This window comes from Aethalodelphis obliquidens, unplaced genomic scaffold (genome assembly GCF_003676395.1).
Source record: "Aethalodelphis obliquidens isolate GAN/ISIS:26980383/991018 unplaced genomic scaffold, ASM367639v1 scaffold111, whole genome shotgun sequence".
Taxonomy (NCBI): domain Eukaryota; kingdom Metazoa; phylum Chordata; class Mammalia; order Artiodactyla; family Delphinidae; genus Aethalodelphis; species Aethalodelphis obliquidens.
This window is the reverse complement of record NW_020838055.1, coordinates 714139-728529: the sequence shown is the minus strand read 5'-3', so window position 1 is coordinate 728529 and position 14391 is coordinate 714139. Positions and strand designations below refer to the sequence as shown.

The 14391-nt window shown below is 38.7% G+C and overlaps 1 protein-coding gene across 22 annotated transcripts in view; it reads right to left on the bottom strand.

Moving 5' to 3' along the window:
- Positions 1-14391, bottom strand: part of SACM1L (SAC1 like phosphatidylinositide phosphatase) — a 67595-nt gene that overhangs the window by 32704 nt on the left and 20500 nt on the right. For 18 of the 22 annotated variants that reach the window (XR_003430867.1, XR_003430871.1, XR_003430869.1 and 15 more), the window contains exons 4-7: positions 13550-13677; positions 7318-7467; positions 4465-4524; positions 3522-3555 (exon numbers count right to left, since the gene is read on the bottom strand). Coding sequence is in view for 2 of the 22 variants with exons in the window: in XM_027097035.1 (XP_026952836.1) it covers positions 3522-3555; positions 4465-4524; positions 7318-7467; positions 13550-13677 (372 nt within the window). In the remaining 20 variants the exon portion in view is untranslated. Of the gene's footprint in view, positions 1-3521; positions 3556-4464; positions 4525-7317; positions 7468-13549; positions 13678-14391 lie in introns of those variants that run through there. The other 4 variants (XR_003430880.1, XR_003430882.1, XM_027097036.1 and 1 more) reach the window with 2 other exon arrangements.

The following is a 14391-nucleotide window of genomic DNA, read 5'->3' as shown; positions in this document are numbered from 1 at the left end:
CCCTGCCTTCTTAGTTTCATTATATGCAACCATGACGTGAAAACACACAGCTTGCTTTTGAGTTTTATAAAAATGGCACAACACTCTTAAAAAACTTCAAGTCCTTGTTTATGCCCCCAGTAAGTACCTAAGAGTCATCCTTGCACTGCATGAAGCAGTAGTTTGGTCCTCTTCATTGTTGTGTGCAATCTATAAGAACCATGTCACAACAGCCCTAATTCTTCTGCTGATGGAACTCGTGGTGCTCAGAGTTTGCTCTAACAGTGGTGCCGTAAACATTTTTGAAAAACCTCCTGTATAAATGTATTGTGTATGTAGAGGGGAAGGCCTGGTAAATCCATAAGGAAATGCCAAATAATTTTCAAAATAGTGGTACCAAATGATACTAGCAATATGAATTTCTTGTGATTCATCCCTCTCTATCACCTGGTATCATCAGACTTAATAATGAGTCATCTTGAGCTCCCAATTCACAAACCTTTAAAACCACAGTACTAGAGAAGACTCCAAAGCCGTATTTACTCATTCATTCATTTGGAGCAGGGCACAAAGATGAATCAGACATGGATCTGCCTCTAAGAGAACTGAGTATAGCATGGAATATGTCTGTTTTATGAATCATTTTCTTCTGATTACAAGATGAATATCCATCCAAAAGCATGTAAGGAACGAAAGAAAAAGAAAAATCATGCAGAATCCCACCACCATGACACAACTTTTAAAATGTCGATGTATTTACTTCTAATCTTTTATCAATTAGTGACTCTCAGGGCCATGCACTCCCACTTGGGGATGCCCATTTCACACTTTCTCTTCAACCTCCAGCTACTACTCACAGCTAATGGCACTGCTTCCAATTTCACTGTGAAAATAAAAGCCATCCACATGCTCCCACTACATCTATCTACCTACTAGCCTCCACGTCCACCATAGCTGCTTCCTTTCTACTAGGGCGGATGAGCTGGATGGTGGATAAGCTGTCTATGTCAGGCCTTCGACCTGTGTACTAGACCCCACCCCCTCACACACTCAAGGACATTGCTCCAGCATGTGACTGTGCTCCCACCTTCTCCAAAATCTTTCTTCCCAGCATCTGGTAACAGCCCCCATTTGGGGAGAAGTGGGGGAAACAGGAACATAACCTCCCTAATGGTCTTTTTTTTTTTTTTTGCAGTATGCGGGCCTCTCACTGTTGCGGCCCCTCCCGTTGCAGAGCACAGGCTCCGGACGCGCAGGCCCAGCGGCCATGGCTCACGGGCCCAGCCGCTCCACGGCATGTGGGATCTTCCCAGACCGGGGCACGAACCCGTGTCCCCTGCATCGGTAGGCGGACTCTCAATCTAATGGTCATTTTTAAACAACCAGCAGCATATCAGCTGATGAGACTCTCTGCTTGGAAACCTTATTTTCATTTGCTTCTGGGACACTACTCTCAATTGGTTGGTTCTTCTCTTCCTCACTTGCCTTTGCTGGTTCATTTTTCCAACTTCAAATCTTAGAGTAACTCTATATGACTCGTCCTTTCAGTTCACTTACTTTGGTTCCCCCACTTCAGAAGTCCTTTGTCCTGAGGCCTGTAGTCCGTGGCTCTAGCATTTATTCACTATCTAGAACCCCCTTCAGGCTGTCTTCTTTCTCTACACCTTTTTCTTCTCCATATACATTTCTTCCTTTGATGATCTCATCCCACTTCATGGCTTTAAATGCCATCTATACCCTGAGGACTTTCAAATTTATGTCTCCAAAAAAAAAAAATTTACGTCTCCAACATGGACTTCTCTCCTAAACTCCAGTTCCATTAATCTATGTCTTCTTGACAATCTCTACTTGGATATTTACAGAAATCTCAAGCTCAACATGTCCAAATAGAAGTCCAGATACTCTGGCCTGCCTTCCACCTCGGCTCTTCCCCACCACAATGTATGGCTTCCTTCCACTTACTCTGGCCAAAAATCTTAAGACTCATACTCAACCCTCCTTCATTCCCCATGTATAATTTGTCAGAAAATCCTTTTAGCTGCACTTTCAAAACATATCTAGAACCTGACCATTTTTCATCACCATCAGCTACCGCCCTGGTCCCAGGCAACATCACCTCCATCCTGATTACTACAACTGCTCCTAGCTATTCCTTGCATCCTCCCCTGCTCACCTTTGGCATATTCTCTACATCACTGTCCGAGTGATCCTGTCTTACCATGACAATCCTCTACTCAAATCCCAATAGTTTCCCTTAACAGTTAAAGTAAAAGACAAAGCCTCTAAGGCCCTGCATAATGTGGGTCCAGCAGCCTCTCTGAACACAGCTCCTACTCCCTGTCCATTCTCTGCTCCAGTCACACTCCCGCCTTGGGCCCTTTTTTCTTGCCGATCTCTAAGTACAGGAAACATCTGAGGACAGGTCTAGTCAAAAAGCTACACTAAACAAAAGCCAATGTAAAACTTCAGATTTAAAGCTAAATAGATAAACTTTCTAAAATCACCTAGAAAAAGTGTTCTATAATCTCATTTGTTATTATTTGCCCATTCACAATCTCATTTTGGAATTAAAAAAACACATACACACAACTGGCCCAAACCCTTAAAGCACTACCTAAATAGTACACTTGTTATTATTTTATCCTTAGGAGAACTTAGAGAGCTCCAGGGAAAAACAAAAACAAAAACCAGAATAAACAGGAGCTTTTATCCTGACATTTTCTGCTTTTTATTCCCCCGCAACTGTGGAAAATGTTTCCTGCATTACTTTTCTGTTTTTAAGTATAACAAGCATAATAATTTAAGGAAATCATACTAACATAATGAACAAATAAATCACAGACTGTGTGTTAGTTAATAAGCTTCTTTGTGGGTATGTGATAGAAAGATCCCCTCAGTTTCTGCAGGGCAGAGTCCTGACTATAGGCACTCATCAGCACATTGTGCTTACCCTTTAACAGCCAGCTCACTTTGCTTCCCTATTTTTATTATGATGTCTATGATAAAGATTAGCTTTAAAAATGAACTTACAATTAGATAACCATTACTCATTTTGTATTTGTACTACACCTCACCCCAAGCATCATTCTTTGTACACCATGTATTTTCATTTTTCTGTGGCTATTTCAAATGAAAAATATAATTTTTAATTGTAATTCTCCTCTCCAACTTGCTGGTTACCCTAGTTCCTAAGTCTAACTTTTTTAATTGCTAAGGAAAATTTTCAATAGGCTAAAACTATTCTTGTTTATTGATACAAAGTCTAATAAAGCCAAAACACAGTGGACATATTTCTTCTTTTAAAACACCAGCCCCAGAGAGCATTAGTCAGTCTAAAGAGTTTATTCTATTAAAAAAAAAAGGTCATTTACAACCAGTATTCTAAGATTTTATGTTAATGGTTTGATATTATTATCAAAAGAGATTTCTACTAATTCTAAAATACTCTCCTCATGTAATATTTGAGACTGTCTTTAAATCTAAATTCTAATAATATTTAAATAAAGGCTGCTAGAAAACTAAAGAGTAATATGTAAGGATACAGCCATATAATACCGGAAGAGCAAACCGATGGACCTGAAATGAAGATGTATGTTATGTTTAGGAATAAATATACTTCAAAAATAATAAACAAAAAGAAGCACTATATAAAATATATTTACAGATGGGGAGGTAATATACAAATAAAACAAAGTAGTAAGCTTATGGGTAACTTTTAATTTTAAAGACATTTCTCTAGTGTAACATTGTCTTTTTAATTAAAAAAAATTAAGTATGTGCTACAATCATTTGGGCTTGAACATTTCCAGATTTTGGAACACTAATAAAACTACATGAAGTTGCAGAATGTTTATCTCCCTCCTTTTCAGTCTTTGCCCGCAACAAGTTCACTGCTCCAGGGAAAAGATATCTCCACATTAATGGTTTGCAGTTTAAACTACTTTTCCCAAAAAAGCAAAGCAAATGCCAAGGGATAATGCCATTAGGCAAATCTGTTTACCTAGATTCAATACATTATGCTTCCTAGGTGGCCTCCTTGTTTACATCTCATTTGTATAAACCAAGAACAGAGGAAGGTGACACCTATGCATGTCTATCCTGGGTGACTGAAGGGAGTCAGGTTCCCATAGGAAGACAAATGCAAAGCTCTCCACTGCCTGGGGAATTAGCTCTGGCCCGATTTCTAACATTATTCATCTACCAAGACCCATTCTCTCTCTCTCACTTATAGAAAGCAATGTATTTATACTGAGGTATTTTTTTCTTTATTTAAGGCTTCTATAGAAGATCTGAGTAAAATAATTAGGCTTCTTCAACCTACAATGATGTGGGAGGGTAGATCGGATCAAAGTCCGTAAGTTATAAACAGAGTTAAATTAGAATTCTTTACCAAAATCCTTGGCGATTAGGTAGCCATTTTATAACATGTATTCAATTAAAACTTGAACTGTAACAAATAAGCTGGTTTTATTTAGTGTACATTACCTCTGGCTGAGCAGAAAGTTCTCTTAGAAGATGACCATTCCATACAAACCGCTGGTCTGCCTAAGAGAGAAGTTTTAAGATTAGTATTCAGTATCTCCTGCCAATTTGAGTTTCTACAGAAAGAAAAGTATAACAATCAATGTCTCCACCTGGTGGCTAGGAGCAGGTCTCTTTGACATGCTGCAAAAAGAACACTTCGGGTATCCCTGTCTCGTTGCCTCAAGCCAGTGCTGCTGGCCCATACAGAAACCTGACAGTCCCCACAGGCTCTTTCTCTTATATTTAATCAACCACCGAGTCCTAAATCCCCTTCCAGATCCATTTCCTCTTCTACATATCTATTCTCACCATCCCTGGCTAACACCTGATTGCATCCCAACTACTAAAACAGCCTCCCTAGCCTCAAGCCTTAGCCTGGCCCTTCACACCCTTCCTCCACATGCTGCCAACAGTTGTCTAACATGACACGTCTCCTGTCTGCTGGAAATTCTTCACTGGTTCACAGTCATCTAAAGGACCAAATCTTCACATGGCCTAACCAGTCCTGGAATCTGGCAACCCCTACTTAACTCTCTGCTCTCATCTTTGGCCACTCTGACTTTCAAACTATACAGAAGAAACTCCCTCAACAACTCAGTAGACTAACCAATTCTCTTCATTCTCTTTATAAAACACAGCAACGGACACTCCCCTGTCCCCCGTCCCCAGCAGAAAGTCACGAGGAGTGGCTCTTGCACTCAGGCATAACCAGTTGAACGGTACACTTCCTGAGATTCAGACTGTGTGTTCCCAATCAGTTTGTGCCAGTTTTTCTTATTATTCATAACATAATTTAACTATTTTATAAATCAATGAAATATGACTTAAAAATAAACTGATCTTTCTATAAAGTTGAATGATTTACAACAGAACTTGATAAAAGGCAAGTTGCTAAAAACAAAACTTCTGTTGAATTAGGAGTAAAAATGGCAACTATAAAAGACTGGAGAAACATAGTAAAAATATATGGTATTCTGCAAACAGACTGCTCTGTAAGTGTCAAAATCTTTAAAGAGACTCAAACTGGAAAGCATTATGGATATAATTTATACAGGAAAGACAATTAGGAATCAAGGAACCAAAAACAAAGAAAAGCTTATGATCCTACATCAAAAAATTGACCAATGTAAAATTTTATGTTTTAAGTTGAGATAAAATGTTTATAGTATATATGATTCACTTATCACTTTTGTGATTCCCCAAGTTATGGTAACTTTGACTCTTCTGATTAGCTGACAAAAAATTCCCTCCCATCCCAACAGATGAGATGGCTTCTTCTTCAGTTTAGCCTAATATTGCCACTGCCTCTGACTGGAACCCTCCTTCTCCCACTGCCGCCTCATCAATAAGGCCTATTCATCGTTAAGTCTCGGCTCAAAAATCACCTTCCTCTGTACAGTCGTCCCTGACTCCCCCAGACAGAGTGAGTCCCGCCTTCCTTCAGGATCCTACCACACTTGGGTACCTATCTCTGTGACAGCAATTGTCCCTTGTTCTGTGATTGCCTGGACTTCCACTTCCCCAGTGGACTGCAGGCTCCCGAGAGGCAGGGGCATGTCTTTTCATCCTGTGTGGCCGGTGGCTAGTATAGTGCCTGGTACATGGCAGGCATCTGAGAGACATTTCATACCGAATGGAGACTGTAGCAAAAAAGCAAGAGTCTCTTTGCAGTTAAAAGCCAAATTTCTTCATTGCTTAGCTTACGTCTAAACTTACATTGAAGCCTACATATAATCTTACAAAATTATAGACTATAAAGTCTTTAAAAAGCCAGTCAACTAAAATATCGATTTAGGACTTCCCTGGTGGCACAGTGGTTAAGAATCCACCTGCCAATGCAGGGGACACGGGTTTGATCCCTGGTCCGGGAAGATGCCACATGTCGCGGAGCAACTAAGCCCGTGCGCTGCGATTACTGAGCCTGTGCTCTAGACCCCACGAACCACAACTACTGAAGCCCGCGCGTCTAGAGCCCGTGCTCCGCAACAAGAGAAGCCACCGCAATGAGAAGCCTGTGCACTGCAATGAAGAGTAGCCCCTGCTCGCCGCAACTAGAGAAAGCCCACATGCAGCAACAAAGACCCAATGCAAAAAAAAAAAAAAAAAAAAAGATATAGGTTGAGCTATATAAAATCATTTTTATTGGTCAAATATGGTCAATTAGTCGCAATTTCGTATAGTCCAAACTAACAGATAACTGACTTTTTTTTTTGACAGCAGCCTTTTAAATGCTGTCTGTCCCCTAAACGTATCTACTTTTGCTAACAAAAAATCAAGGCAGCAATTATCTAGGTTCCTGAACAGCAGAAATTTTATGTTGAAATCACCTGAGGTCCAGTTTTAAAGAAACACTTAAGTCAATAAAATAACCAAAAACCCCACCCTAAACAAAAGCATATTTTTCAAGTTCTTAAGTTTTTACTTTTCTACTTGTAAAAACCATAAAAAGCACCACTGCAGAAAGAACATCATCCATTAGAACATTAATTTTACAAGTACAATTATGTTGCTAATGCTAATAACCGTTACAACACAGAACAGAGAGAGCTAGGAAATTACCAACATTCATGTTTAAGCTAGATTTCTAAAAATGGACCCCTGTGGTTCTCAATCCTGTCTGTGTAACATACACAGATTCTGGGGTCCTGAATTTGGAAATGAGATGTCTATTTGCAACATGGTATACTTTCAAAGCCCCATACATGATCCTGATAGAGCCAGGACTGAGAAAAATCAATATGTATTTTATGGATGAAATAGAGAAAAGCTCCTTAAAATTAAAAAAAAGTAATAATAACTGAAGATTAAGCTTACCCTTTCCAAGAGACTCATTTCCTGGAATTCTGGACTAGTGTTAGACAGCCGCTGCAAAGTATGGGTCAAATCATATGTCGTTGAAAAATAAAATCCATCCACACTCAAGACATGGTTTATCATTGCTAGGAAAGTTTTGTTATCTTGTAACTGTAAACAAAGGAGAGCAAATAATCAGTCTATCTTGTACTTGAAAAGGAATCTATCAACATGACAAAAGAGTGAAAATAAAAACCTGGAAGTTCAGCCCTGTTAAATGCCACTGGCTCAAAGACTGGGCAGGATGCTCACCATTTCCCCAGGACCTGGGACAGTTCCTGATATATGGACAATGCTCCACACCATAGGGTATTATATTAACTGATTAGGGAGACCTCCTTTCCCATTGGTATCCTTCACAATTTTTACTTTAAAGGGCAGAAGAGTTACTTTAACACAACATCACCACCTTAGGTTATGACCTACTGCGTCCCAGACACTTTACAGAGATTCTCCTTTATCTTCACAGCAACCCCTTGCTAGTTTAGCATTAATTATCCTCATTTGACAGAAGAAAAACATAAATTCATGAGGGGCCCAGTAACAGAGAGTCAATAATGAGAGAACAATACCATCCTCATTCCTAAGAAACTTTACTGGTTTGGGCTAGTTGGGAAGTAAAATGGAATTCTTTACCAAAAAAAAAAAAGCAAAGACTGAAAAGAAAAGTCCAGGAGAGAGAGAAGTGGCCAAGATGGTAGCGTAGGAAGACCCTGAGCTCACCTCCTCCCACAGATGCACCAAAACTACAACTATTCACAGAACAACTATCTATGAGAGAAACCTGAAGACTAGTGGAACAGATTTTTCACAGCTAAAGATATAAAGAAGAAACCATGATATGGGTAGGAGGGGTGGAGACCTGGTATAGTCAAGACCCACACTCTCAGGTAGGTGACCCACAAATGGGGAGAATAATCACAATTGATGAGGTTCTCCCCAGTGAGCAAGGGGTCTGAGCTCCACATCAGCTACTGAGGCCAACGATCTTGCACCAAGAAGACAAGCCCCCAGAATGTCTGGCTTTGAAGGTCAGAAGGGTTTGTGTGCAGGAGAGCAGAACAACTGTAGGAAACAGAGACTCCACTCTTAAAGGGCCCATACAAAATCTCACATGCTCCAAGTCCTATAGCATGGAGGCATTTAAAAGGAGTCTAAGTCAGACCCACTTAGTGATCTTTGCGAGCCTCCTGGAGAGGCAGGAGGCAACTGGGACTGCTACTGGGGATGCAGATGTTGGCAGCAGCTGTCTCAGGGAGTTTGTTCTACCACGAGGACACTGGTGCTAGCAAGTGCCCTTTTGGAGTCCTCCTTCTGGCCTACTAGTGCAGGGGCTTACCTGCCCACCGGCAGGCCGGCACCAGTGCCGGGACACCCCAGGGCAAACAACAGAAAAGAACAATGAAACTAAGACCTGTTTTTCTGAAAAGATAAATAGAAATTGATAAACCTTTAGCCAGACTCATTAAGAAAAAAGGACGTAGGGCCTAACTAAAATCAGAAATGAAAGAGGACAAATTACAACCAACACCACAGAAATACAAAGGATCATAAGAGATTATTACAAATAATTGCACACCAATAAAATGGACAACCGAAAAGAAATGGATAAATGTCTAGAAACGTACAATCTCCCAAGACTGAATCGGGGAGAAACAGAAAATATGAACAGATTTATTACCAGTAACGAAATTGAATCAGTAATCAAAAAACTACCAACGAAGTCCAGGATCAGATGGCTTCTCAAGTGAATCTACCAAACGTTGACAGAAGAGTTAACGCCTATCCTTCTCAAACTATTCCAAATAATTGAGGAGGAAGGAATGCTTCCAAACTCATTCCATGAGGCTAGCATTACCCTGATACCAAAACCAGATAAAGACAATTATAGGTCAACATTACTGATGAACACAAATGCAAAAATCCTCAGCAAAACATTAGCAAACCAAATTCAACAGTACATTTAAAAGATCACACACCATGATCAAGTGGTACTGATCCCAAGAACGGAAGGACAGTTTAATATCCACCAATCAATCAATATGATACACCACACTAACAAACTGAAGAATAAAAATCATATGATCATCTCAATAGATGCAGAAAAAGCTTTTTACAAAATCCAATATCCATTTATGATAAAACCTCTCAACAAAGTGGGTATACAAGGAACATACCTTAACATTATTAATAAAGACCAGGGAATTCCCTGGCGGTCAAGTGGTTAGGACTCCGTGCTCTCCCTGCTGAGGGCCCAGGTTCAATCCCTGGTCAGAGAACTAAAGTCCCACAAACCACGTGACGGGGCCAAAAAAAAAAAAGACCATATATGACAAACCTACAGCCAACATCCAGCTCAACAGTGAAAAGCTGAAAGCATTTCCTCTAAGATCAGGAATAAAACAAGGATGCCCATTCTCACTACTTTTACTCAACATATTATTAGATGTCCTAGCTACAGCAATTAGACAAGAAAAAGAAATCAAAGGAACCCAAATTGAAAAGAAGTAAAATTGTCACTGTTTGCAGATGACATGATACTATAGAAAACCCCAAAGTAAAGATGCCACCAAAAAACTAGTAGAATAGGACTTCCCTGCTGGCGCAGTGGTTAGGAATCTGCCTGCCAATGCCGGGGACACAGGTTCAAGCCCTGGTCCGGGAAGATCCCACGTGCTGTGGAGCAACTAAGCCCACACGCCACAACTACTGAGCCTGCGCTCTAGAGCCTGCAAGCCACAACTACTGAGCCCACGTGCCACAACTACTAAAGCTCGCATGTCTAAAGCCCACGTTCCGCACAAGAGAAGCCACTCCAATGAGAAGCCTGCGCACCACAACAGAGAGTAGCCCACACTTGCCGCAACTAGAGAAAGCCCACATGCAGCAACAAAGACCCAATGCAGCCAAAAATAAAATAAATAAATTTTAAAAATACAGAAGTCTGTTGCATTTCTATGCAGTAACAATGAACTAACAGGAAGAGAAATTGAGAAGACAATCCCATTTACAACTGCATGAAAAAGAATAAAACACCTAGGAATAAATCTAACCAAGGCGGTAAAAGACCTCTCATTAGAAAACTGTAAGACACTGACAAGAAAACCATAATTCAAAAGGATACACGCACCCCAATGTTCATTGCAGCACTATTTACAATAGCCAGGACATGGAAACAACCTAAACGTCCAACGGTAGACGAATGGATAAAGAAGATGTGGTACATATATACAATGGAATATTAGTCAGCCATAAAAAGGAATGAAATTGGGTCATTTGTAGAGATGTGGATGGACCTAGAGTCTGTCATAGAGAGTGAAGTAAGCCACAAAGAGAAAAACAAGTACCGTATATTAACGCATGTATGTGGAATCCAGAAAAATGGTACAGATAAACCTATTTGTAGGGCAGGATTAGAGATGTAAACATAGAGAACAGACATGTGGACACGGGCAGCAGGGGGGAGAGGAGGGTGGGACGAACTGGGAGATTAGGTATGACATAAATACACTACCATGTGTAAAATAGCTAGCTAGTGGGAACCTGCTGTATAGCACAGGGAGCTCAGCTCAGTGCTCTGTGATGACCTAGATGGGTGGGATAGGGGCGGGTGGTGGGAGTGAGGTCCAAGAGGGAGGGGATATAGGTATAGCTGACTCACTTCATTGTACAGCAGAAACTAATACAACATTGTAAAGCAATTTTACTCCAATAAAAAAAATTTAAAAAGAGGAAAAAAATGATACAAACAGACCCACAGACAGAGAACAAACTGGTGGTTGCCAGTGGGGAGGGAGGGGTAGGAAGGATGAATGAAATAGGTAAGGGAGATTAAGAGATACTAACTTCCATTTATAAAATAAGTAAGTCATGGGGATATAATATGCAACATACAGAATACAGTCAATAATATTTTAGTAACTTTGTATGGTGACAGATGGTAACTTGACTTCTCATGGTGATCATTTTAAAATGCATAAAAATACTGAATTACCATGTTGTACACCTGAAACTAATATAATATTGTAAGTCAATTATACTTCAATAAGCAATAAAGGAAGATCCAGTAAAAGCAGTATATCTATTTATTTTCTGATAATCATTTTAGCTGGCTTTCCCAATGAATACCAAGATTGACATTTGTTTTTATCCTTGTTTCAAAAAATAATTTTTAATGTTTGTTACTGTTTAATGTTTAGCAGATGATAAACATGTCAATTCATGTTACGAATCTACATATAAAATTTTTAATTTGGCCTCACCATTTTTGTAAAAAAACAAAAGGTATAAGTAAGCAAAGCATATACAGCAAGGAATGCTAAAATTAGTTACATAGCCTGAAAACAAACTATAGCAATAAAGAAGAAACTGTTCAAGTAAATATTACTAGGCTATTAAATGAAAACAACCATTTTTATTGCCTTAAATTATCATGTCTCATAGAGAATTAATTTATTAATATATTGATATATATATATACAGTAAGAAATATATACAGTAAGAAAGAAATTTTAAGTTTAAAGTATAAAAACCATACTCTACAGCTTTACTTAGTCAATAAGACAATAGTGCTAGGACTGATTTTTTTTTTTAATGTTTATCATAGGTAAGATACATATTTTAGAATAATTAGCTTTCTTTTAAAAACAAACTTTTTGTAATCCTGGGAATAAAAATACAGCTTAAAATTTTTAAAAAGCAAATACTATAAATAAAGTACATTTAGAAAACAAGTACTCAACAGATGTAAATCTCTAAACATAATGTTGACTTAAAAAAAGTAATTTTCAAAAACTAGAACAGGGTTAATGCCATTCATGTAAGTTTTAAAATATACTGCAAGCAAAAACAGATATTGTTTGAATATGAATACAGGCAATCTTCACTTTGCATGATAGGGTGGGACTATAAAAATGACGATGTTATCTTAATCTTAATAATCTTAAACTATCTTAATAATCAATAGGAAAGTTAGGATCATTTCATGACTTAAAATTTTTTTAATCAACACATTAAAAACTCTCCTACTGTAAGTTATAAATGTATAGGGAAATGAAAAAATAGTAAAACGTTGTTTAGTATACTGTCATTTGAAACACTGATAATTAAAAATATTTTACTTCTGGTCAAAATTTATCAAGAGTAGCCTGAACAGTGCTTGCATTCTTCTCATCATGTAACTTATGATACCATCTTTTCTACACCCTGATGAACTGTCGTACATCTAAGCCTGAACTAGCTTCTAACACTTAATCCTTCGTACTATTAACATCATGAAACACTTCTGTGAGTTCCTTTAACGTGAAGTTTGTTACCGGCATCACTTGCTCTGGGACATGTTCAACCTTTTCATCACAACCACTTGACCATTCATGTCGATAACATCACCTTCACTGAGACCTCTGGCTGCGTATCCAGAGTCTCTTATTCCCACCATCAGCTATTTCTTCTGTACTCTATTCACGTTCAGTTTGAATTTCACTTCTAGAGTCGTCATTTTTTGTTTCATTGCACTTTCATCTTTGGTGAGCTAATTCTTTAGTCAATATATCATGGTTACTGAAATTTAAACTGTGTTGTTGGGAACTGGTGTTAACTAAACTGTGGTAACTGAAATCCATGCATATAGGAACTGTGCAAAAAGAGGACTGTTTGAACGTGTACACATGCACACACACTTATATTCCCATGTGGCAAAACTGAAGAAAGCTTTCTCCCTAGGGAAAGAGGGAATGAAACGGGATGAGTGGAACTTCAAAGATAATTTTTTTTTTTAGTAATATATAGGAGCATCCCTTTTATTTTTATCTCTTTTAACATCTTTATTGGAGTATAACTGCTTTCAATGGTGGAAAGATATTTAATATTTTATTTCTTCACAAAAATGATATGAAGTTAAATCTACGTGTTGACTACATGTGCATTTTCAGTCTGTCCTTTTCTCTCGTATGAAATTTCATATCTAAGAATTGAGTCAGTTAAAAAAAAACCAAGTGCAATAAAATATATGAACAGTTTTTTAAAAAAATACACTTTAGGGCTAGGTATGTAGAGTGACCATGCTCTATGCATTGTTTAAATAATTAGGTTTAAAAGAAATCCATCAAACATTCTTTGTGTTCCACCTCCCTTCCCCATCCACCCCACGGGACTTCTTTGGATTTTGCAATTAGTAAGTGCTTCCAGTTCTTACCTGAATATCAGTTAAGTGCAACATTGTCTTCTTATAAGAAAGGACATCAAAATCTATTGCTTTCCAGATTACATGATTGAAAAATTCACCTATTTTTTTCTTTTTGGTAATGACAATTAGATAATTACCTGCAAAAAAGCAGAGCCAAGTACACATAAATAGAAATAAGGCAACTGTAAAGCCAGAAATAGCAGTCCTTATTCTTTAAAGGCAAGAGTTACGGGAATTCCCTGGCAGTCCAGCGGTTAGGACTCCGCGCTTTCACTGCCGAGGGTGCAAGTTTGATCTCGGGTCAGGGAACTAAGGTCCTGCAAGCCTTGAGGCGCAGCCAAAATAAATAAAGGTGAGAGCTGTGCTAAATAGATAAAGGACCCATACTTTTTGAAAAGCAATCTTATAATTTATGAATAGAAAGACCAGCATATTATTTAGACAAATTTTTACTGAAAGATCAAATTTTTTCTCAGAAAGATAAAAGTAAAAGCTTTTGGTAACCAGAGCAGTGATCCTAGCAGATGGAAAGTACAGACAGAAAACGCTTCTCTCTCACTCTCCTGTCATCCCCAAAGCATACGGGCCTCTGCTAATGCATTTCCCGATGTGTAGCTTAAAGCATCATAGGTCATAATATCTGGCCACTGCAGATATCTACACCTCCCATGTCCTTCATGTCATTCTAAATGGTAGAGAAATGTGCTGGGGCAGTATAACTAACTGGCTACTGCAACATTCCGAAGATGAGTGGTCAGGAATCAAGAAGCGATCCCAGCACCATGCATTAATACACCAACCCTGATCCTGGCCACCTCCTCCTCCCACAAATAAACCAGGGTAAGCCTTTA